At 41.8% G+C, this 23,147-nt stretch overlaps 2 protein-coding genes across 2 annotated transcripts; both read right to left on the bottom strand.

The window, feature by feature from the left end:
* Positions 1-620: 620 nt before the first annotated feature.
* On the bottom strand, positions 621-18,834 carry LOC122002208. Its single transcript, XM_042557296.1, has 7 exons — positions 18,623-18,834; positions 17,830-17,981; positions 15,766-15,867; positions 15,015-15,674; positions 3,040-3,107; positions 2,394-2,967; positions 621-2,169 (listed from the first exon to the last, which is right to left on the bottom strand). Exons 2-7 carry the CDS (start codon positions 17,932-17,934, stop codon positions 760-762), a joined length of 2,919 nt encoding a protein of 972 aa, XP_042413230.1. The 5' UTR covers positions 17,935-17,981; positions 18,623-18,834; the 3' UTR covers positions 621-759.
* A 404-nt stretch (positions 18,835-19,238) lies between these two features.
* Positions 19,239-20,761, bottom strand: LOC122002209 (tricetin 3',4',5'-O-trimethyltransferase-like). Its single transcript, XM_042557298.1, has 4 exons — positions 20,279-20,761; positions 19,890-20,200; positions 19,750-19,814; positions 19,239-19,665 (listed from the first exon to the last, which is right to left on the bottom strand). The coding sequence occupies exons 1-4, from the start codon at positions 20,695-20,697 to the stop codon at positions 19,369-19,371; spliced, it is 1,092 nt and encodes a 363-aa protein (XP_042413232.1). The 5' UTR covers positions 20,698-20,761; the 3' UTR covers positions 19,239-19,368.
* Positions 20,762-23,147: the final 2,386 nt, after the last annotated feature.

Below are 23,147 nucleotides of genomic sequence, written 5' to 3'. Positions count from 1 at the left end.
ATATGTATGCGTATGCAGATAATTGTTTTGATGAGTTGACAAAGGGTTTTAGTTAGGTGTGTTGCGGTATTCATGTGTATGTGTGAAGTTGTACAAGATCTATCAAGATTGACTTGGCGTGTCTAAGGTGGATCATGGAAGGTCCATAGAGAATGATAGAGAAACTATAGGACAAAGTTCATGGAGATTTAGAGAAGGATGACCGGATTTTCATTCTGGGTTTAACTGGTTACACCGTCCGGCCGACTCTAAGTTTGCAAGCACAGCTTTTCTGAACTGAAATCAGTGAAAATTGAGTATAAAAAATTGTTCTGAACATATAAGATACTTGCCTTAATAATTTTCAAAATAGGAGTCCTGCCTCTTCACCAAAAGGGTTTCCTTCTCTATATAGAAAGATAGAAAAGGGAGGAAGATATATAATAATACAAAAAAAAAACAAAGGTTTCCTTCTTTTGACTTTCTATCCAAGTAAACAAAGTCTAAAAACTTTCCATTCAAGTAAACAAAAGCTTAAGTGAGCGGACAGACAGAGCCTGTGAATAAAAAAATTCTTATTTCCTTTTATGGTAAAAACTAATCTAAAACAATGCAGCAATGTAGAAAGGATCCAAAGAGCAAGATGCCAAGAAACTACTGATGAGCAGAAGTTGCAACTCACAACAAAACTATGCACAAGAAACTTGCTGCATAATCGAACTACACAGACATAACAAAATTCTGTACAAATGACTATAAGCAAATATCTCATGGGGCTAGCTACCACCTATTTCCCTGATCATCTGATATCGTTTCCTCAGAAGATGCATCGCTGTTGATCACTACCAAGTAGCTTGGTGCAGTAGGATCACAACTTGTGTTATTAAGCTCTACGACATCGTCGCTTGCTCGAGAAGATGTATTGATGGGTGGTGTGGGTTTCAGAGGAATTGATCCCACATTTGGATGGAGGGAGAACCCACTCTGCAACAAAGAATTATCCATAGAAACTGAATATTCTGATACCTTGACGGCGTTGACATTCTTCCTAGAGGTCATGCTATTCCGCTTCAAAATTCCCCTTCCAAGGGAATCTTTGCACCGAGAAGGTGGCTCCACGGCACTAGGAAAAGTAGTGACTCTCTCATCAACATTGATCATGTTGGCAGAGTTAGAGCTTGAAACTCCACAAGGCATTGACAAACTACTTCGTCGTTGAGGGGTAGTTAACACTTCCTTGAGCCAATGGGGAAGAGTACTATTTGCAACACCTGTAGCAGCAGCTTCCCTTTCAACCTTTTTTTTAGGTGAAGCTGATGGTTCACAATCATACCTGAGGTACTTTGTTTTGAGTCTCTTCTGATGACCATTTCCTGGCTTTTGGTGAATAGTACCGGTTGGGATACTTCCTACAAAAGGATTTTGAGAGGAGCTTTTAAATGCAAGAGGGTGCAAAGTAAAGCCAGACAAATGGGGCAACCTTCTCTTGGTATTGTTTTCACCCTGACCATATACACCACCTAGAGAAAGTTTAGTTTCTGCTCTGAGTATCGGTAGATCGAAGCAAGGCAAGCCTCTCTCACTGTAAAATCTATTTGATGCTGCATTCCTCCAGCAATTGTCATCCCTACCAAGATGCCCTGAAATATCTGAAGTAGGTCTGCTTGGCTGATATAATGCACCAGTAAGAAGCTTCATTTGCTCTTTATCCCATCGCTCAGCCAAGTCTTCTGCAGCCTTTGAATCTGAAAAGCATAATTTTGGATCCATTAAGACGGCACTCCAATTACTCAATCCATGTCTTCTCACACCAATCCAAAGGGAATCTAGTTCTTCCTCAGACCATTCATGAGGAACCCTCTGAACTTTATCTAAGAAACCACTCTCTCGTGAGCCAATCATATGGTTCACATGCAATTGCTTATCTAGGGATGCAACTCCACCCATGTTGTGCCAAGTGGTATCAAGAGTGTCATCGCCACCTAATGGCACTGAAATGGTCCGTAAATCATTCATGGAAACTTCATGCACTTCAGAAACCATGGGAAGAGAAAGATCTAGAAAATCAGTATATTTAGGGTTGTTAAATGTCCTTTCATTTTGCTGCTTTTCATATATTGAGTGTCTTGGCTTCATATGAAGTGTTTCCTTTAGTCCGGATATCTGATTCCTGCATTGTTTTGACATATCCTGCAGTGGACGAGCTTTCAGTAAGTATGTATCAATACAGGGAGAAATGCTATATAATGACACCAATGGCATTACTGATTATTCTTTGTCAGTTAATATGAGAAATATGAAAAATAAGAACAATGATATTTGACAGATGAAATGGTTGAAAAGTCTGGAAATGTTATGCAATAGATTGAAACATTTATGAAATAAACACATCCCATTCCTAGGCTTAATCTCACCTTGTTGAGTTCAATTTTTGTGACTGTGTTAATAAGGTTCATAGAGGAAGCTCTTCCATTTGATTCTACCCTGCAATTTGTGCTGTTTCTCTCCTTCTGATTGGATGAGCCGACTCCTTTAGCCTCCAATTCATTGTCAAGTGTTTTCAACCATTTTAAGGCTTTGACTTTCTTATTAGCTTCCTCATTGACAATCACAAGCTCACAATTTTGAGATGAATTTTGTGACTCCAGCAAGTTTCCAGCCATAGCAACTGTAGGTTGCTTACCAAATGAATTGCTCAGATAAGTTGAAACAGGTATGGCAGCACAAATCTCTGCTCCACTCACCATCCCTCTCTCCTCTGAGACTAATTCAGTTCCCTTGTCATCTGTCATTGATGTAACATTATTGGGCCTTCCTGGATGCTTGTTGTTGTTCAGTAACATAGGTTCTTCTGTTGCGTCACTTGGTGAACTATCCAAGTTAACAGATTGATAATTAAGACCATGAGAAGGTTGTGAAGGCGCGGGATCATGAGTCACAATGTGGGGCCTCTGAAAACATAGCTCTTTATGTTCATCTGCTACATCACTAATAAATACAAATGCATATCACTTTAAAGAACTGAAACTATAGAGACAAGCAACAAGAACTGTAATTTACCTTTGTCCAGTGTGTTTAAGTCCAGTACCATTATCTTCAACATGAGCATCCTTCCTAATATCATGTGCCTATCCAGCATGTCACGGGGATTTAGTAACAAGATACATTTTTTCTAAAAACTTGGAGGATCAAATGGACATGAAGAAATAAGGCTTGCATCATTAATTATTTACTTCATTTTTCGGAGAAATCCTTTAAACTGGACCAAGTCATGCTTTCTGATTAAACTTCCAACAAGTATGCACATTGACAAAATGACTATTTCCTGCCAGTTCCTTAAAAGCAACTAGATAATGATAAACATATATTGTCGAATTGGAAACCACGAGCTCTAAGGTGGTAGAGGCTATGGTCTCAAAAGCCAAATTCAACATCCTAGGTGCTACTACAATTTTACTCATGGGATCATTTTTTTATTTTTTATTTTGAGAAAACAAAAGGCTTTCTGAGATCAAATAGGTACAAAGCATGCTAGTAAGAAATTTCAAATCTAGCTTTACACTTGCAAAGTCCATATTCCTTACAGAAGTTAGTTTCAGCTTTCAAATACATCGAAGCTTAGTTCTAATATACATATTGTATAAGGTATCCATTATTAAAAAATTGTAACATATAAATAAGAAATATATCCACTTATTTTCGAACAGATGAATCACTCAAGTCATTATCTAGTATGGCAATCCTAAGCTAATGGGTGCAATAATGCTTTGTGAACAAATGTTAAAAGATGCCAAGCGCGATTTAAAGTTTTAAAGTTGAATATGACATTCAAAAGGTTGAGAAAGAGAAGGTCTAACATTAAGATGCATCGAGATCAAGTTTGATTCGGACAAAGCTAGAAAGTTGGCGTGCTGGACAGGCTCAGATGCTGACCAGAGGAAGATTTTTAATCAGAGAAAAGGCTCTGAATGGGAGTGGAGATCCTCTCTGCACACACTTAAACGAGCAGACAAAATATCAATGCCCAAAAGCTAAGGAAGGGGTCTTGGCAAAGGACCTCCAACGCTCAAGTCAGTGTAGTGGCCGAGCAGAAAAACAGAGAGATGAACAATAAAGACTCGCACATAAATGAGACTGCTGTAACAGCGTACGTAGCCAACGAAGATGACCACCCGTTATATACCACCTCTCATAACATCTGTAATCATGAGGTGACAAAAAATGTCGGGTGTCAAAAGCTATCGAGTAAGGGAATATGCACCACTTGGGAGGTGTACAGTCCCAGTCCGAAGAATCTTCCGTTAATTGTGTGCAACCTTTTCGTGACTTACCATTAATGCGGCGGTTGGAGGAATATGCTATCACAATGCTTTCGGCGGATAGAAAATGTAGAGTCACCTCCAAGGAAGGTTAACAAAAGAATATTATCTGACAAACAGTTGGTATTTTCTGACAGGCTGGTGTGACCTGTGTGTGTGTCTATATATAAGTAGAGTACTAAGTATGGTAAGACATTCGGCCCTTAGGACTACTCGAATATATGTCGTGTGATGCTAGAGATCTGATTATGAAATAATAGAGAACCAAATCCCCTAGGTCCGAACGTCTTAATGACCGATCGACCATATGTGGGGATACTTGCTTCTGAATGGAGAACTGAGCCCCGATCGGTACTTTCAGTCGATCGTCCTTGTAATTGGATGTTTGTTTTTGAAGTGATAGCTTGAGCTTTAGAAATCCGATCAAGTTTCTTCTGAGGTTTGCCTTGTATGTTGATTCTTCAGAGATAGATCCTAAGCCCTGTAACTCTGTTTAACTTTATACCCGACCACCCATATGAAGGAGGACGGGGAGATGAAGACCCATATGTATGACCGATTGTTAGATCAACCCACTGTATACTAGACACTCAGAGTGAAGAGCGGAAGGCTAAGTCCCTGGGACCTGTCGCAATATTACTCCCGGTCGGTCTTGTGGTCGGTCGGGCCTCTCTTGAATCCGAACGGATGATGGCTGATCGAATATATACTAGGTGTCTTAATACATGTGAGGAGCACTAGGCCCCTTTGGTCTGACCGGACTCTTGGTCGGTCGTTCTTGTACTGAGAGCCTTAGCGCTGGACAAGGAACCAAGCCAGAGTGACCCTCTGACTATCACCTCACCTTGACTTTAATTGCCACATCATACCTTGGTCCGTTCGTAACATCCCCTATCACTAGCCTCCCCTTCAAGTCTAATCAAAGGAGGTTGATAGTCGACTGAGTAGATCTAAGTCTTATTTTTGCTCGATCGTCCTCTTTGTTGGTTCGGCCGAGTGGATAGACCTTCAATCCGATCGTTCAATCAGGCTCCCGTTCGAGCTTTAATGTCATACTTAGCTATATATTTTTTTTTTTGAAAAAAATGCATGTCAGAGGATCGATATGCCCAATAGTGTACCATTGATACGTGGAAAGGTATTTTTCAACATAATGATTCGGCTGTCTTAACCATCATAAATGTCCATTTATGGACAAGTGTCACATGTCCCACTAACACATTCTTTGAAGCGACAACTAATGCACGTCTTTTCGTACGAACCAATGACACTCCCCTCTCTGTTGTCTTGCGTATATTCAATATTTCAATAATACCTCCTTTGTAAGATGAAATCCGAACGAGCACTCCCCATAAGAAAGGTTCAGTAACTCGGAGATCCGAAGGTTAATTGCATTAGTGATCAGAATCATAATTAAGCCAAACTGATTAGTGGGTTGGGCGAGATAATTGTACCAAGCGAAATAATCAGGCCAATAAGAATAATTGTACTCATACTTAGCTAATTTGAATAATAACCTAGGCGGAATAACACTAAGCCGCATAATCAAGCTACCGGAATAATAAGACCGTACAGAAGAATTATTTTGAATGAAGTAGTAGTTGGATATTCGGACGTGTGAGCCAGCATGCTCATAAGTCAACCAATTATCCTCATTAAATTGGGGGAAATAATTTTTCTTCCAAGTGGCATAATTAATCTGAGCAAGAATTTTAACTTGGGTGGAATATGAATAAAATACATGCAAGAACAAGCTTGCTTATAACCCGATCGGATATGCAAGAATTTGAGACTTGGCGTGAGGGCATGCTCACTTATAACCCGACCTGGTGCTCGGGAGCTTGAAAAATATAGAGACACGAGAACATGCTCGCTTATAACTCGGCCTAATGCTTGGTAGTCTAGGACTTGGAGTGAGAGCATGCTCACTTATAACCTAACCTGGTGCTCAAGAGTTTGAGACTTAGCGTGAGAGCATGCTCATTTATAACCCGACCTGGTGCTCGGGAGTTTGGAAAATAGAAAGGCGCGAGAGCATGCTCGCTTATAATCCAGTCTAATGCTCTGGAGTCTGGACTTGGCATGAGAGCATGCTCACTTATAACCCGACCTAGTGCTCGGGAGTCTAGAAAATATAGAGGCGCGAGAGCATGCTCATTTATAACCTAGCCTAATGCTCGGGGGTCTAGGACTTAGCGTGAGAGCATGCTCGCTTATAACTCAGCTTAGTGCTCGGGAGTTTGTGATTTATAGAGGCGCGAGAGCATGCTCGCTTATAACCCGGCCTGGTGCTCGGGAGACTGAGATTTATAGAGGCGCGAGAACATGCTCGCTTAAAACTCGGCCTAATGCTCGGGAGTCTGCGACTTAGCGCAAGAGCATACATGCTTATGTTGGATCGTTAAGATGCTAGAGAGGGAGGTGAATAGCGTTCGTCGTTTTTTTGGAAATCAAGAGAAGACGCAGTGGAAATAATCAAAGTAAAAGAAAAGCGAGCATTAACATAGGTGGTTTTACTCGATTTGGAACTTTCGACGACTCCTACTCCAAGGCTCCCACTCGCTGAGTGTTTTTGTTAGGCAATCACTGTAATCACGAAGCAATTACAGAATTTAAGTACAATTGCAGGAATTAAATTATACCGACAATACAATTTAGTAAACTTAAGCGCAGGTTATTGATGCAGCTTTTAGGTATTCTGAAGACCTTTCCGGAACAACACGTGAGTACAAAAGTCGTAGCAATTGTTGTTCTGAAGTTGCTGGTCGAAGTCTCCTCCCTAGTCCGAGCGCTTGGATCCCGTCTCACACGCTTGGACTATGCTGACGTGGCGAGCTCTCGTCGAAACTTCATCGAAGTTTATCCACCTTCGGGCGCTCGGACCCTCTCCGGTCGCCTGGATTGCTGACGTGGGCTGGCCAATCGTTGTGCTCCACCACAATTCGAAGATCAACTTTCCCTTGTTCGGGCGCCTGGAGCAACTCCGGGCACCTAGACTGCCAGGCCAGGCACTTGCCCGGGGTTGCTCCAAGTTGAGCCTTTCTCGAGCACCCGGACTCCGAGCGCTCGGACCACTTCTGGGCATTCGGACCACTTTTTTCGGTTCTCTTTCTGCAAAAAAAATAAATAATCTAGGCATAAAAATTATCCTGTAAAACAAAGTTAGCACATTAAAAATATGATCAAATTATGACTTAGATCCTGTCTTCTCAAAACCAAGATCTAACTATGGTCCCAGCTTAGACTTCCCAAATGGCTCTAAACTAGACCGCGCCTATAGTCCCACCGAGACTCATCCTCACTAGATCTCTCTCCTCAACTTACCTCACCATTTAAGACTTCCTTGATGTCAAGTCCCTTGACCCACCAGGACTTTCTGTCATATTTCAACAAATCTGGACTTCCTTCATCTCAATCGATCTGAATTTCGTGCCAGACTTCCTTCTGCCAGATCTCAACCAATTTAGTTTTCGTGTTAGCTATCAACCTAACTGGACTTCAGCCTGGTGTTCCGATCCTCTAGACCCACCAAGTCTTGCACACTTGGTAAAAGGTTAGATAAACAACACATCTAACTTTAACCTATTTGTCATACATCAAAACATAATTATTAGTATAACTTGCACCAACAACTTATAACCCGATCTGGTGCTCGGGAGTATGGGATTTATAGAAGCGAGAGTATTGCTCGCTTATAACCCTATCGGGTGCTTGAGAGTCTGGGATATGGACCTTTTGCAAGAATGTCGCCTGTATTTTTTATTAAGTGTCAAAATTCAACATGCTACATTAATGCATTACAAGCGTACTCTCAAGCCCTATAGGGTTGCAGATGATTCGTGCTCTAAGGTCGCTCCAATATTTTTCCATCTGCATCCTGGAGATAATAGGAACCCGAGGGCAACTTCTCCACTATTTTGTATGGTCCACTCCATTGTGGCTCCAGTTTATTGACATCCTCGATTGGCTTAATCCGCTTCGAAACCAAGTCGCCTACCTGAAAAAATCTTGAAAAAACCCTTCTATTGTAATTTTGTCTCATCCTCTTGCGGTACGCCATCAGTCGAGCTATTCCCTTGTCTCTGATTTCTTCTATCAAATCGAGCTCCATATGACACCAACCGACATTATCTTCATCATATAGTTACCTCCGATCGGACCCCACGCTCACCTCAACTGGAACAACTGCTTCACCACCATAAACAAGATGAAAAGGGGTTATACCCGTTGCTTTTCTTGGAGTAGTGCGGTAAGTCTACAGTACACTTGGTAATTCCTCGACCCATCTCCCTCCAACATAGTCCAACTTAATTTTCAACACTAATGATTTCTCTGTCAGTGACCTCCGCCTGGCCGAATTTGCACCTCCTCTTTTTCTTCATAGATAGTGTACAAGGGGTTTCACGAATGGTGTTGACCTCTATCCGCTGAATCTTCCAAGCGACATTGGCCTCCATCTTGACAATGTTGACGTAGCACTTGCGCGTTACTAGTTGATCTCCTTTAACTTCCTCAACCTGGTTGGAAAACTTTATTTTCTGGTAGAAGGTTGATATGACTGCTCGAAATTTGTTAAGGACTGGTCGGCCCAAAATTATATTGTAGGTTGAGGGCGTGCCCACCACTATGAAGGTCGATCAACACATCCTCATTAGGGGCTCCTCTCCTAAAGATATGACCAACTTTATTTGTCCGAGCGGCTGAACCTCATTGCCCGTGAATCCATATAATGGAGTCACCATGGGCTGGAACTCACCTTCTTCGATCTACAACTACTTGAACGCCTACTTGAAGATGATGTCCACCGACCTACCTGTATTATAGTTGGCTATAATAGCCATAATTATTAAAACGTTATCATGAGACACTTCGACCCCCTCCAAATCCTTGGGCCCAAAGCTAATCTCGAGCCCTTGCTCCTGCTCTGGGCTATATTCGACTGCATGGATCTCCAGTCGATGGGCACATGACTTGCCTGGTTAGAATCTCCGTCGGTCGGGCCTCCGACAATTATGCCAATATCTCTCCAACAGCATTATTGCGGTTTTCTTCTTGCCGCCTCGAGGGTTGTTCTTGCTAGACTCGGATGAGAGCCTGAGCCTGATCTCCTTGCTATTGAGGCGTTCTCTGACGTCGGTTGGCACCCTTGTAGTCTCTTCCGAGTGGCCCGTTCGGCCTTTGATATGACTGGCAACGAGGAGATGGTGAACGCTAGCGAAGCCCTTGGTTAGTTGCTCGACGTTGCTCGAGATTGTAATGGTAACAGTCTTGAGGGTTGTGTGTCGTCGAGCGATGGTAGGCGTAGAATCTGGGTGGAGCCCATCTAAGGGGCTTGGGGCATTCCACCCATTCAACCCCACATGCTGTACAACATGAGGTTGCGACTCTTGGGACAGGGCTGAGGACCCGCTCGGGGTCCCTTATACGGAAGAGACGGTGGAGGAGCTCGGCGCTCTGAGGCAGAGGCTAGAACGGGGGCAGAGACCTCCATCTGAGAGAGCGGACTGTGCTTCTTCTACATTACTATATTCGATTGCTCAGCTTAGTAGATGGTCAAAGTCTCTAGGAGGCCTCCTAATGAGAGAGCGAAAGAAATCATTGTAGAGTCCTTGGGAAAAGGCACTAGAATTTCTAAGGTGGCCGAGGGGACATCCATGGCCACCTGGTTAAATTTTTTGATATAAGCCTTGAGTGTCTCCTTAGGCCCTTGCTTGAGTGAAAAGAGGCTCAAGGGGGTCTTGTGATAGGCAAAATGATGGAGGAAAGCTTTGCAGAAATCCTTAAAACTATAAACGGATTTAACGGACAATCGCTTGAACCACCTCTGTGCCAAGCCCGAGAGTATCGTGAGGAACACTCGACACTTTACGTCGTCCGTGTACTGGTAGAGAAGGGCGGCATTTTCGAACTTGAGGTGATCTTTGGGGTCTGTGGACCCTGCATATTCCGCTATCGCCAAGGAACGGTAATGTTTAGACAGTTTATCGTCCAACACCCCCTAGGAGAACGCACCCCATGGGAGAACGGTGTACTAATCCGCTTGAAAGAGCTATCAGCCATCGAGACTTTTCCTTTACGTAAATCTCGAGCGGGTGCGTCTCCAGAAGACGATCCTTAGGGTTATTCCTCTCAACCTATATGCTCGGGCGGCGTGCGAAATAGCACCCGGTGATACGCAGGCAATTGGGGCACATATGGTAAGTTGATTGGTGGAACATATGGCGGCACCAAACCAGCTGCCGGAGGAATTGGCTGGCGCTCCGTTGGACCTCCCACCCAGACCCCTCACTCAGTATGAGGGCTTGTTCCTGTTGTTGACACAGCGGGGTCGTGCGACAAAGTACCGCCGATTGTTGCATCAATTTCTGCGCTCGAGTATTGATCAACATTTCTAACTCCTCTTGCGTTAAGGTAACAATGGTGAGTCATCCGACTTTTTCTATCCTTACGTTTCAGATTCAGCCGAAGAATCCCAAAGACGGCGCCAAATATGATCCTGTCTAAAAGTTGGAGAGATGACGCGCTGGATAGGTGGCTCGAATGCTGATTGGAGGAAGACTTTTAATCAGAGAAAAGATTACGAACGAGAGTGGAGATCCTCTTTGCACACACTCAAACGAGCAGACATAATGTGTGCCCAAAAATCAGGGAAGGGGTCTTGGCAAAGGCCTTCCGATGCTCAACTTAATGTAATGTCCAAGCGGAAAAACAAAGAAATGAACAGTAAAGTCTCGCGCGTAAAAGGAGACTGCTGTAAAGCCATACCTAGCTAACGGAGAGGATCCCTTTATATACCACCTCTCATAACTTCCACAATCATGAGGTGGCAAAGAATGTCGAGTGTTAGAAGTCGCCTGAGATGCGTGCAGTCGTCGCTTGAAGAATCTTCCGTTATCCGTATGCACCCTTTTCGTAACTTACGCCATTAATGCGGCAATTGAAGGAATATGTTGTTACAATGTGTCAGCTGATAAAAAGTGTAGAGTCACCTCAGAAGAAGGTTCCATTGAATGTTCATGTAACAACAAAAGAATATTCTTTGACAAATGATTCGTATTCTCTGACCATATAGTCCCTCGAAGATGTCCTAGCCAGGTATTTAGTCGACCGAGTGTGTGTGTATACACACTAAGTATGGTTAGGCGTTCGGCCCTTAGGGCTGCTCAAATATATGTCGTGTGATGCTGGAGATCTGATTATGAAGTAATAGAGAACCAAGTCCTTTAGATCCGGACGACTTTATGATCGATAAGTCATATATGGGGATACTTGCTTCTGAATGGAGAACTGAGCCCAAGAGACATGATTGGTACTTTCAGCCGATCGACCTTGTACTTGGAGGTTTGTCCCTGAAGTGATAGCTTGAGCTTTAGAAATCCAGTCGAGTTTATTCTGAGGTTTGCCTTGTATGTTGATTCTTCAGAGATAGATACTAAGCCATGTAACTCTGGTTAACTTTATATCCGGCCACCCATATGCAAGAGGACGGGAAAATAAACAATGAAGACTCATATGTTTGATTGACTGTGAGATCGATCCACTGCATACTAGACACTCAGAGCGGAAGGCTAGGTCCCTCGGACTTGTCCGAATATTACTCTCGATTGGCCTTGTGGCCGATCGGGCCTCTCTTAAATCCGAATGGATGATGACTGGTCGAATATATACTAGATGTCTTAATATAGACAGGGAGCACTCTTTGGTCTGACTGGCCTCTTGGCGACCGTCCTTGTATTGAGAGCCTTAGCGATGGACGAGGAACCAAACCCTATTGAGAGTGATCCTCTCACTACCACCTTCCCTTGACTTAGACCACCACCTCACCTTGACTTTGACTGCTACGTCATACCTAGGTCCGTTCTTAATATCACGTATCAAAGTTGAAGGATGAAAAATCTTCCATTGCATTAAGGATGCGTTTGGTTCAAATTTTGTACATAACCTTGCTTATGTGATTACCATGTAATTATATAACCAAGGTTATAAGGAATAAAATATAACCCTAATATTATTTGGTTCAACCTAGGTAATACTATAATCTAATTTAACATTTACTATATTACCCTTCGTTCAATTAATATTTGATTAATTTTTTAGAATAAATTAAATTAATAAGTTGATAATATATATAATAAATAAATATAATTGATTTATAATTTTTAAAATTTAAAATAAATTTATATATTTTAAAATATAATTAAAATAAATTTAGATATTTGATTAAAAATTTTAATTCTTCACTTTATTGTGCTTCTCCCCGACGGTTTTCACTGTGCACCCGCACGATTGCTGGTGTCGCCTCCTCCACAAGCCATCGTTGCCCGTCGACGAGGACGTTGACCTCCATGGTTTGGTTGTAGGATGTTGTTTGGAGGAGAATCGTGCACCTTGGGTCGCTTCTCCCTCACCCACGCGATTGCTAGCGCCACCGCCGCCTCCTTCGCAAGCTGCCGGCGCCACCACTTCCACAAATCGCCGGCGTCGTCTCTGCTATTGCTACCCGAGGATGTTGTCCTCTATGGTTTGATTATAGGACACTCGTAGGAGGAGAATCGTGAGCCTTGGGCCATCGTTGCTTCATCCCGACGATGGTCGGCCTTGGTTGACATTGCCACCTACTCGTCGTAGTCAACTGCTCTCCGTCGCTTGCTCGCCTTGAGGATAATTTTGTCAAAAAAAAAAAAAATATTGTTAACCTCGGAATCATGGAAAACCTAAGGGAGCGTTTGGTTTCTATTTTCATTTCTGAAAAACACATGTTTTCCCTTTTCTTATAAAATGACTTTTAGACATTCTCTATTTTTCCATAGAATTATATCTCCTTTTCTAGAAAATGGATGTGGAAAATGTCAACCAAACAATGTTTTCCCTTTTCTCAGAAAATGAAAATGAAAATGAAAATAAAAATGAAAAAGAAAAATGCCAACCACATGCTACCTAAGGCTTCTAAGATTTTCCAATTCCAAGTTATATTCCCTGATTGCTGACATGGCGGGATGTTGCATTACCGGGAATCACTGATTACTTAAACCTACCAAGGTTATCAATGATAACTCCCAACCAAATGCACCTTAATTGTATAATAGTTTACTGGTTTCTCTATCATCAAGTGCTTCAATCTTACTCTTAATCTTCTAAAGTCTTTATGCTAATTCAGAACTTAAAGACATTACTGACATATCCAGACTATGATTGAAACCTGAGTCATCACATTGTGGTCTGGAGAAGCACATATGAAAAATTGTTATATACTATGCAATTTTTTTTGTTGATTCATCAATGTTACAATATATACACCAGTCAACAGATTTCCAGATCTTTTGAAACCCTTTGAGTTTGCTAGTGATGCTTCAGAGGTAAGCATAAACACCTTAAGGTAATCTTTCATTCTTTAAAGAACTGACTGGCCAAATAACTTCACTCCTGAGAAACCCTTCAAAGTTATTATTCACTCTCTGGTACATTAGTCATATTACTTATTACCAAACAAATTTACCATAAAGCACTAAAGCACTGAGTTTTCATTTAATCTCGAAAGAAATTGATTATCAAACCTAGAAGAGTAGGATTGTCGGCATAGCACTCAGATTGTAAGATTTAAATTCTTAAAGGATGAGTATATTTTGGACTATCTTCAAAGAAGTATGAAATAAAATCATCATGTGTGGACATATTACATGATTAAGGATGCTGGCCTGATCAAAATCACACTCTTTGTATTATTCAAACATTCTTTTGAGATTTTTTTGACATGACAAACGCATGCAGGCGACCTTGTGGGTTATATTTGTAAAAATTAAGAAATAGTCCTAGAGTAGTGGTCAATAAATTCTTCCAAACATCTCAAGGCAAGTACTGCAAAGATCATGCCAAAACGCCATTCAAGAAATGATGACCTTAGCACACCATCACCTATTTCCAGTTGAATGTTGGAAAGACCCTAGTGTGAACTTTCCTCAAGGATTATCAAAGATGGAGTTACTTCTGCAGTCCCAATGAGATGTTCAACACTCAATTAAAGGTTTTTTAATCTACATTTCATACACTGACAGTCAAACTGAAGTTGTTAATGGTAGTTAATAACAAAGGTGTCTAGTTAGTGAAATATTAAAACTGAGAGCCAGATTTCAGTTTTATATATTCTCCAACATTTTTGCAGTAATTTCTTCCCCAAGTAAGTTTTTAGGGCAAATTTCACCTTCCCAGATTTGGCCCTTTTTGCAAATTGTCCACCTAGACATTCAATAAAAAACCACAAGCTCCACCCCCCCAAAAAAATGGCAGTAAGAATTTGAATAGTTCACAGTAGGCAGGATAGAAATAACAAACAATTACTTCATATTAATGTTATGTCAATTTTATTATTTTAACAGCTAATGCGGCACCAAGATTCATACTAATGTTGGTCACTATTACTGGTTGGAGAACCATAACTGACAATTAATATTTAACAGAAATTGTAGAATAGGGTATGAGAACAAGCAACTAAACAGTAATGCTTCTCTTTGATTCTATGCATCTTTTAATAATAAACAACTCCATTGACCATGTGTTATGCTAAAATTTTAGCATTTTTTATTCCTTTTTCTCTTTGTGTTTGCAGTTTATTTTGTAGATATTAAAAGTAAAAACTGAAGAAAGAATAAGTACAATTGATAAAGAAAATATCTATCTTTTATGACAAACAAACAATAAAAAAGGTTTAAGTGTACCCACATCCTGAAGTTGGCTGGGTCTGCTTAGATCTGATACAACTGTTGAGCCAGCACATCTACAGCTTCCTCCTAATTCATGGCTGTGTGTACCAGCTTGGCTTTGTTTGCTCTCATCCCTTGAATATCTGGTGATTGATTCGTCATCTATCTTTTGTTTCTTTTTTACTCTTCTATGAAATGTAATCAAGCGTGTCTTGGTGTTCTCTTTTGGGCAGTCATCATTCACAACAATGTCACACTTTTTATCCAAACTGACTACTAAGGCAACACTCTCTGAAAATATGGAATTAGGATCTGTTTCAGTCCAAGTATTCAGATCTATATGAGTTGATCTTCCTACACTCTCCAAATTTGATGATAAAAATCCTGAAGTTTCCTTAACAATCTTTCCTGTTGATCCAAAATCTGCACCTAAATTATCTTTAATGTTGTTTACTCTCTTGATAGTTGGATTCATTAGGGAAGGGTTTTCTTCAATAAATTTCTCTTCAAGTGATCTTGAATTCAACAGCACTCTCTGGTCACCCAGCTTCATTAAACCCATTTCAGGTTCTCCAACAATTTCATTTTCTATTATTTTGCCGAATTGGAGCAGTAAAGGTACCTCAGTATCACATTTTTCAGTACAAGTAGAGCATAGCCAGCTGTCTTCGGGAACATACTAAATGCAAAAAAAAAAAGGAGAAGAAATATCAGGCCAACATGAACATACAGAAATATCAAGGAGAAAATATGAACTGGTAGTCATAAACCTCAGAAGAAGACTCAATGCATCGAAGATGGTAGCTTCCAAAGCAACTATGGCATACAAGCAGGTTTTCATTAACATCAACGTTACCACACCTAAAGCAATGCTGTGGCAAGTAAATGGAAGCATAAGAAGTAAATAGATGATATATATCAGTTGGTGTATAACAAAACAGAGCAAGAGGAATATAAAAATATAAAAAGGATAGTGGAAGTATGGTGATCTATCCTTTGATTGGCAATTTCTTGCAATAAGGATAAACTTCTTATCATGCCAATGCTACCTTTATTGCAAAAATGTGAGAAGACAGAAAAAAACCAGGCAATGGACTAAAGTAGAAAATTTTCTAGAACAGATGATGCAAACTGAAAACTATAGGTCTTTTTGAATTTGTAAATTTGTAACTAACTTTAATAGTTGTCTTACTTTAGGTGTGAAAAGTTTGGTATGTTTTGATTTGGTAATAGAGTCTTTCATTTTGGCTTGCTTTCTTCTATTTTAACCAGCCAGCTTCTGTCAATCAAAGACGAAGCATACCTTCTTCAATCTCTTCAACTTGAGAATATCTCAAAAGTCTAACTATAAAGAGTTCCTTTTATATCCATCTCAACCATTCCTATAATTTTCTCATCCATGCAAATTTACATTTCAAATACTCGGACTTAATCTTGCTTAAGTTAAGACCCTTAAGTTCCAAAAAGTCTCAACATAATTCCTTAAGGTCCTAAAATTTTCATCATAATTCAAGTTAAAAATTGATCCAAATGAACTCTCAACTATTAAGAATCCACTACTGAGAACTCTGCAAACATCATATAATGAAATATCTTTCGGCATGACAATAAGAACACTGATTAAACTTAAAGCATTATTTGAGATCTAATACTTCATGGTTAGAGATAGTTTGCTGGTACTCGCGCTTCTCAAGGTACTTAGTTCCGCTTTTTATCCAAGTCAGCAAAACTAGCATCTTAAGGTGCATATTGTATAACATCTTTCTGATGGAAATAACCTAGTCTAGTCTAGAGTTCAATTTAGACTAAAATTTTTAAAAAACAATTGACTCCTAACATTGTGGTGCTAATAAATATGTTGCGATCTTTGAATGTGCACGAAAGGTGAATAAAATGCATTGTTGGCAAGCTTGCCAAATGCTACCAGCATAATGTGACACACTACCTTGGACAAATTAGAAAATGTATTTTCTTAAAGGAAAAAAACCTATATTTCCTTTGTCATGAGCAAATATAAGCTAGAAATGCAAAGTAAAAGAAATATGTTTCCCATTGCCTTATTTGCTTTTAACAAATATACAAATTTTATGCTTACACCACACACACACACACACACACACAAATCAACCTTTCACATAAACAAGAACACCATTTCTTTTATTTTCATCACACATTTTCTTATAAATTTTTTACCAAATATATTGTCACAAACAATTTTTCCTTTTCCTATAAGGAAATTGGAAAATTACAAAAATTATCCAAGACAAACAGTCTATAGAACCTCAAAGACTTAGATGAGAAGATTAGTTTGTGAAGGGTGTTAAAGAATTTAGCAGCTTAGTGTGTTAGTCCAGGGCTCCAAGCTACATAGGACAAAGTTTTAGTCTTGTTATGTCATATGTATTTGTTGTCAACAAAAACAAACCAAGTAATCAATTAAACTATCTCCAAAACAAAAAACGTGAAGAAGTCAACCTACTAGATGCTGAAATCAAAATACAAAAGAAATAACAGCATCAATGTAGAAATTTATGCTAGTATGCTCACTCTTTTCCCTCCGAAATTAGATATATATATAGAGTTGCCTCACTTTTGCATGAAAGAACGCTATCAGGTAAATTCAGTTGAGTTGTATTAACATTAATCAGCCAAAGAGCATACAAAATTACTTGTGGTTATTTAAGCTCCACAAAATTGTACACTAGAATTAACATCTATAGGTGAAGAAAAAAGAGCACAAATAACAAACAGACAATAACTTTCCTTTTACTTATCACTATTATCCTCTACTGACTTAGAATATCAAATTTGTCTGTTCAGAAATTGAAATTTACCTCCCCATCAACCTTGACAGATGAATCAGATTTTAGAATTGCAGGCTTAGCATTGGCTGAAAGACGCTTCCTCTTGTACGTGATAAGAACCTTGTTGCTTATCATTTTGAACAAAGCGACCAATGTTCTTGTCACAGCCAAATCATTGTCACCTGCATCACAAAAAATGAATTGTATATCAAAAGTTGATTTATGCATAATATATAGCTACTGGCGCATAAATACCAACAAATATGAATTGTGCTAGTCATATAACTAAAATACGATTCAACATTCTGCAAAATAAACGAGTCATAAGAAACCTAATAAGCATCGCCTAAGAACCGTGATACTTGATCATCAATCTTAGAACACTAATGCCAACTATTCCAGGTTCTCTATTCACTCTTAACAATGTGAAATCTTAACCTAAACAAGGAAATTGCCATAACATGCCTCGTTAAAGTCCAGCCCCTCTAGCAATGATGAGGAGTTGGACCAATCCAACAAACCTAACACCACTAGTTGCCAGCATAAGTAAAAAACAAGCACACATAAGGTGGAAAAAAGGACCAATACAAGAACATAATTTTGCCAAATAGATCAAACCCAAGCTCTCTACAGTGCCGATCCCCACCATGTTCCCAAATTGCTTCCCTTTCCGATCGTTTTCCCAAACATTATTTCAGGAAGATAAGAAAAAACTTCCATCCAATCGATACTCAGAGCACGACCATTCGCCCCGCACAATATTGAGTGTAGAAAAGGAACAAACACGAAAGCTTCTAATCGGCGCAGCGAAGAAAAATTATACCAGCAGCGAACCGCAACGGAGGACAGCAAGGAACCGCCGGCGCCCGGAGGAAGAGCTACCGAGCGAGATCGATTGCTACGACGGAAGGAAATTTGGGACGAGATTGTACGGATTCGGCAAGGGGGGAGAATTTAGAAAGACGGGAAGGAACGCTTGCGTCGTGTTGGTCCTGTTGGATTTGCCTCTCTCTCTCTCTGTCTTGGCTTTACTTGCTTTTTATGTGAGGAAGAAGGCCGTATTGACGTAAATGCCCTTGATCTCTTTGGTGACGTGGGCTGAGAGGCAGGGCGTTTTGGGTCATTTAAAAGTTCGAGCCAGTGTGGCTTGGCCTGCCACGGCGGGCGGCTCCCGAGGCGCTGTAGGTCATGGGTCAATCGCACCGCAGTCGAAGGCCTCAACGGCGACGCCCTACGCTGCAGGCCTTCAGGTCCTCCGCATTTCGCTCTCATTGACTGCCCGGCGGCACAGACGCCCCTGCCCGGCGAATGCCTGACGACCCCTGGCATCACCCCCATGCTTTGCACATGTAAGGGACATCGAACTGAAGTTGAATTTTAGAAAGTAGTTGGACAGAGTATAAACAGCACACCATATCGAAGTCCAGGAAAGACCGATCTCATCTCAACCAACTCCGTTGATTTTATATCACGAGAAAGAAATATTGCATTAATAGATGATCTAACAAACTGTAATAGCAGATAGCCAGATACAATCGCATCAAACTGCATGACTCATACAAACAAACTCTACTTGGTGAATTCTATGATATACGTATTGGCGTAGATATACGTGGACTTGAATCCTTGGAACCCTGCTTGAGTCGCCAAGGCCTCGAACTCCTCCTTGGTCCTCTCCTTCCCTCCCGGGTTGTGAGCCAGCATCACCAGATCCATGTGCAACACTCCCTGCGCCCGGAGATTCACCTCCGGCACCGCCGGAATTATGCACTCGAACAGCATCACCTTCCCCTTCTCCGGCAGCGCCTTCCTACAGTTCTCCAGTATCTTGGCACAGTGCTCGTCGCTCCAGTCGTGAAGAATCCACTGCAGCAAGGACCCGAAAATACAGATCAGAAACAAAAGACAGCTCTGTTTTAATATATATGTTGGAGTTTAGCACAATCTGACCTTCATAAATATCGCATCGCCATTTGGGACACTCACAAACATGTCTCCACCAACATGCTCAACTCCTGCATCTCCGAATTCGAGAGAATTGATGAGTTAATTTTGGATGTGAGTAATTGTTGAATGTATTGGGCTTCGACCTGGAAAAGCTGGAGCTTCGGAGATAACGTGGGGGAGGTCGAAGTTGATGCCCCTGATGCGAGGGTACTTGGCGGTGATCATGGAGAGGGTGCCACCGACGCCTCCGCCGACGTCGACGAGCACCTGGATGTCGTCGAAGCCGGGGTAGTTCTCGAGCAGCTTCTTGGTGAAGATGATGGAGTGGTTCTTCATGCCCTCGTTGAACACCGAGTTGAACCGCGGGTCGGTGCCGTGGTACTCGAACGCCGTCATGCCGTAGGCCTTGTTGAAGGGGATGCCGCCGTCGAGCACCGCCTCCGTCATGTGGTACCTGCCGATGAATTAATTAAACTGAATTCCGATCTCGATGAGTCGAAAAGGGAAAATCCGAAAAGATTGGATCTGGTACCAGCTCTCCATCAGGACCTTGTCCTGGTTCATCAACACCAGCGCGGCCATGGACACGCCGTCCTCGTTCTTGGTCAGGTACTTGCACGCCGGCGCGGCGCCGTACTTCCGCCCCACTCGGCCGTCAGCGCCGGTCTCGACGGCACACGCGACGACGTCGTAGGCGGAAAGGAGGCGGAGGATGCGGTCCACCATGGCGGGGGCTTGGGGGTTCTGGGTCGGCAGCTGCGCGACGATCTCAGCCGGGCTCAGCTTCGCGCCGTACCCGGCTTTAACCAGGATCTCCAGGAGGCCGAGCTCGACGGCGGCCCTGAGCGTCATGGGCGGGATGGACGCGCTGCCGAGAGTCATGGCCAGCATGCAGGCCACCTCGTCCTCCTCCGGCGTCATCTCCGGCGCCTCCTCCTTGAGGGATCCCATGGCTGTTAAACGCTGCAGATTAAACCAAAACCGTGGGTAAGATAAGGAGGACGAAGACTCCGTGGATCGAGTTAGTTTAATAACACTCTCTCGCTCACCTACCGCGATGTAGCAATCAATTGCAAGGCCAATCAATTGAACAAAACGTCTCCACCTGCTCCGCCTGCTGCTTCCGTGACAGTAATTTCGCCGCTCGATCGTGATGGCGGGGATGTCGAAGCGCACCGAGGCAACTGCATGGGTCCCGCACGAGATGAAAAGTCTCCCCTGTGATCTTAGTCCAAGTGAATGAGTGATGGTGCTGCTGTCAGCTGCCACTTTGTTCTTAAATTCACTGCAATTTTCTTCTTGTGTTAGACAAAAATTACCAGGCTCTTGTGATGACTTTTCTAAGTCTTCGGAATGCTTGTCTGGTAATTAATGACCCTTTCTTAAGTCAATTACTATTTTTTTTTTAATATTTTGATTGTTTTCTCTGCTGTCATTTTAAAACGTTAGCTGTACTTCTCTTCCGATATTCAATTATTATTATCATTGCACTTTTTTTGATGTTTGATATCAATTTCGACAATTGTTTGAAAATGTTAGTCGCCCTCATCCATAATTATTTATTAATTAATTAATTGATTAATTAATTACGATGATGTATTTATAAGAAAAAATAATGAAAATACTAGTTTTTATTTAGGTAAATAGATATTCTTTTTTTCCTTCATGATCCCATCGGGAAACTGAGAAGACGGAATTATCGGAACAACGTGTCTAGAATATTGACCGTATCTTAATGATCCGGATGGTGGATTGTCTCCTACGTTAACCAAGTCGTCCGATGTCCTCTGGTCAACACTACCTGCAGTCAGCGATCGGGTTTCCCCGATCTTTAGTACCCCGATGCTCGAGGCGGGTCCCGCGAATATATAAGTAGTTGACTAATGATAGAATTAAATAAATACAAGACGAGTACGGTGATATACCCTGGCCCTGGAGGGGGCGCCCTCGGATGGATCGGTAAGCTGGTCGCACTGCTGATCGAATGAGTAGATGAATATGAACTAGCTAAGGAGTCGGCTCCGGGGGCGACGACATGGAATCCGGTGCAACATGGATCCAAAAGGCGGCATGCAGGCCGAGACATGACAACGACACCCAGACCGGAATACTACAACGGCTCGCAGGTTGACATACGGCACGTAGGTCGGATAATATCAATAACTCAGCGGCTCGATGGCCGGAACACAACACACAAAGCACAATACCAGTCATGGAGGTCGTGGGTCGGCCGACGGTGGATGTGGCATCGGAGGGCGGCGGCGGTGAGACGGGCAGGCGGCCGCTAGGGGAGGCAACGAAGAGGGGAAATAAAGGAAGGAAGCAAGGGCTCACCAACGATGATGGAGGAGGTGTGCGACCGACAGTGGCGATGTGTGTGACCAGCGGCGTCGCTGGTCTATCCCTAGCGGCGGATCATAATCCTTGGTGCAGGTGAAGTATTGTTGCTCACCCTCGTCCTTGCCTACTGTCAGTCCACGGATAAGAAGAGGCAACCAAGCAGTGGCTTGCCGAGGCTGGTGCCAAGTGAGAATAGGGAGAAGAAACTCCACCACTATATACTTCTGTTCACGAACATGAAAGGGGAGGAAACCATGTCCCTTCTTGCTTCTGTTCACCAATGGGGAAGAAGTGGCAACTTTGCTACTCGGCAACTGGGCCTAGGAGGCAAGGCATAAAGGGATCGGTAGCTAGCGATCGCAGAGAAGAGTGGAAACCTTAGAGAAGCGAATCGAAGAAGACGACGAGGACGGAAATGCGATGTCGAGAAGAGGACTCGCGAGAACGACAGGGATCTGGTCGTGGCCTCCCTTCCTTGGCGGCGACCTCCTCTTCTTGGCGGCGGAAACCATAACACGAGCTCCTCCTCTCCTCCTCTGACGCCGTGAACAGTGCTTTCTTTAAGCACCAAAGAACCCTAAATGCGAAAAGACCAAAACACCCCTCCCCCTTCTCCTAATCCTCCCTTTGCCCTCAAGCTGCATCCGCATCACTTCATATATTTAATTTTCAGAAAATTAATGAAAGTTATTCAAGCCTTAGAGAGTTGTCCAAATACTTATTCGAAGTCGGTATAAGATGTGAGACTCGATGTAATTAGGGATGGGCATTGGCTCGTTTGGTCTTGTTGTATTTGATTATGGTTCGATTTTTTTCAATTTTGATTTTAAAAATTCTTGATCTAAAATTAAATCATTTTGTACTACAGTCTAATTTATACGATCGGTTATATATAATTTATATAATGAATTAAATTAATTTGGTACTACTGTAAATATTAGTTTAGAGATAAAGAAAAAATATTAATTTATTAAAATAATTATGAATTTAAATCATTTCCTATTATCACATCACATCACACTGAGAATTGAATACTTTATTTGATTGATTATCAACCTGGT

This window comes from Zingiber officinale, chromosome 7A (genome assembly GCF_018446385.1).
Source record: "Zingiber officinale cultivar Zhangliang chromosome 7A, Zo_v1.1, whole genome shotgun sequence".
In the NCBI taxonomy this organism is placed as follows: Eukaryota; Viridiplantae; Streptophyta; class Magnoliopsida; order Zingiberales; family Zingiberaceae; genus Zingiber; species Zingiber officinale.
The sequence above is the reverse complement of the archived record's forward strand: the minus strand, read 5'-3'. Positions and strand labels throughout refer to the sequence as shown.

Excerpts from the sequence above, each read along its gene's own strand:
- LOC122002208 (XM_042557296.1), bottom strand. The coding sequence starts at position 17,934 with ATGATAAGCAACAAGGTTCTTATCACGTACAAGAGGAAGCGTCTTTCA. Across the intron at positions 15,868-17,829 it reads CTGTCAAGGTTGATGGGGAG|CATTGCTTTAGGTGTGGTAA; the intron begins GTAAATTTCAAT and ends TACTTGCCACAG. Across the intron at positions 2,170-2,393 it reads CAAAAATTGAACTCAACAAG|GATATGTCAAAACAATGCAG; the intron begins GTGAGATTAAGC and ends CGTCCACTGCAG.
- LOC122002209 (XM_042557298.1), bottom strand. The coding sequence starts at position 20,697 with ATGGGATCCCTCAAGGAGGAGGCGCCGGAGATGACGCCGGAGGAGGAC. Across the intron at positions 20,201-20,278 it reads AAGGTCCTGATGGAGAGCTG|GTACCACATGACGGAGGCGG; the intron begins GTACCAGATCCA and ends ATTCATCGGCAG. Across the intron at positions 19,666-19,749 it reads GCGATGCGATATTTATGAAG|TGGATTCTTCACGACTGGAG; the intron begins GTCAGATTGTGC and ends TCCTTGCTGCAG.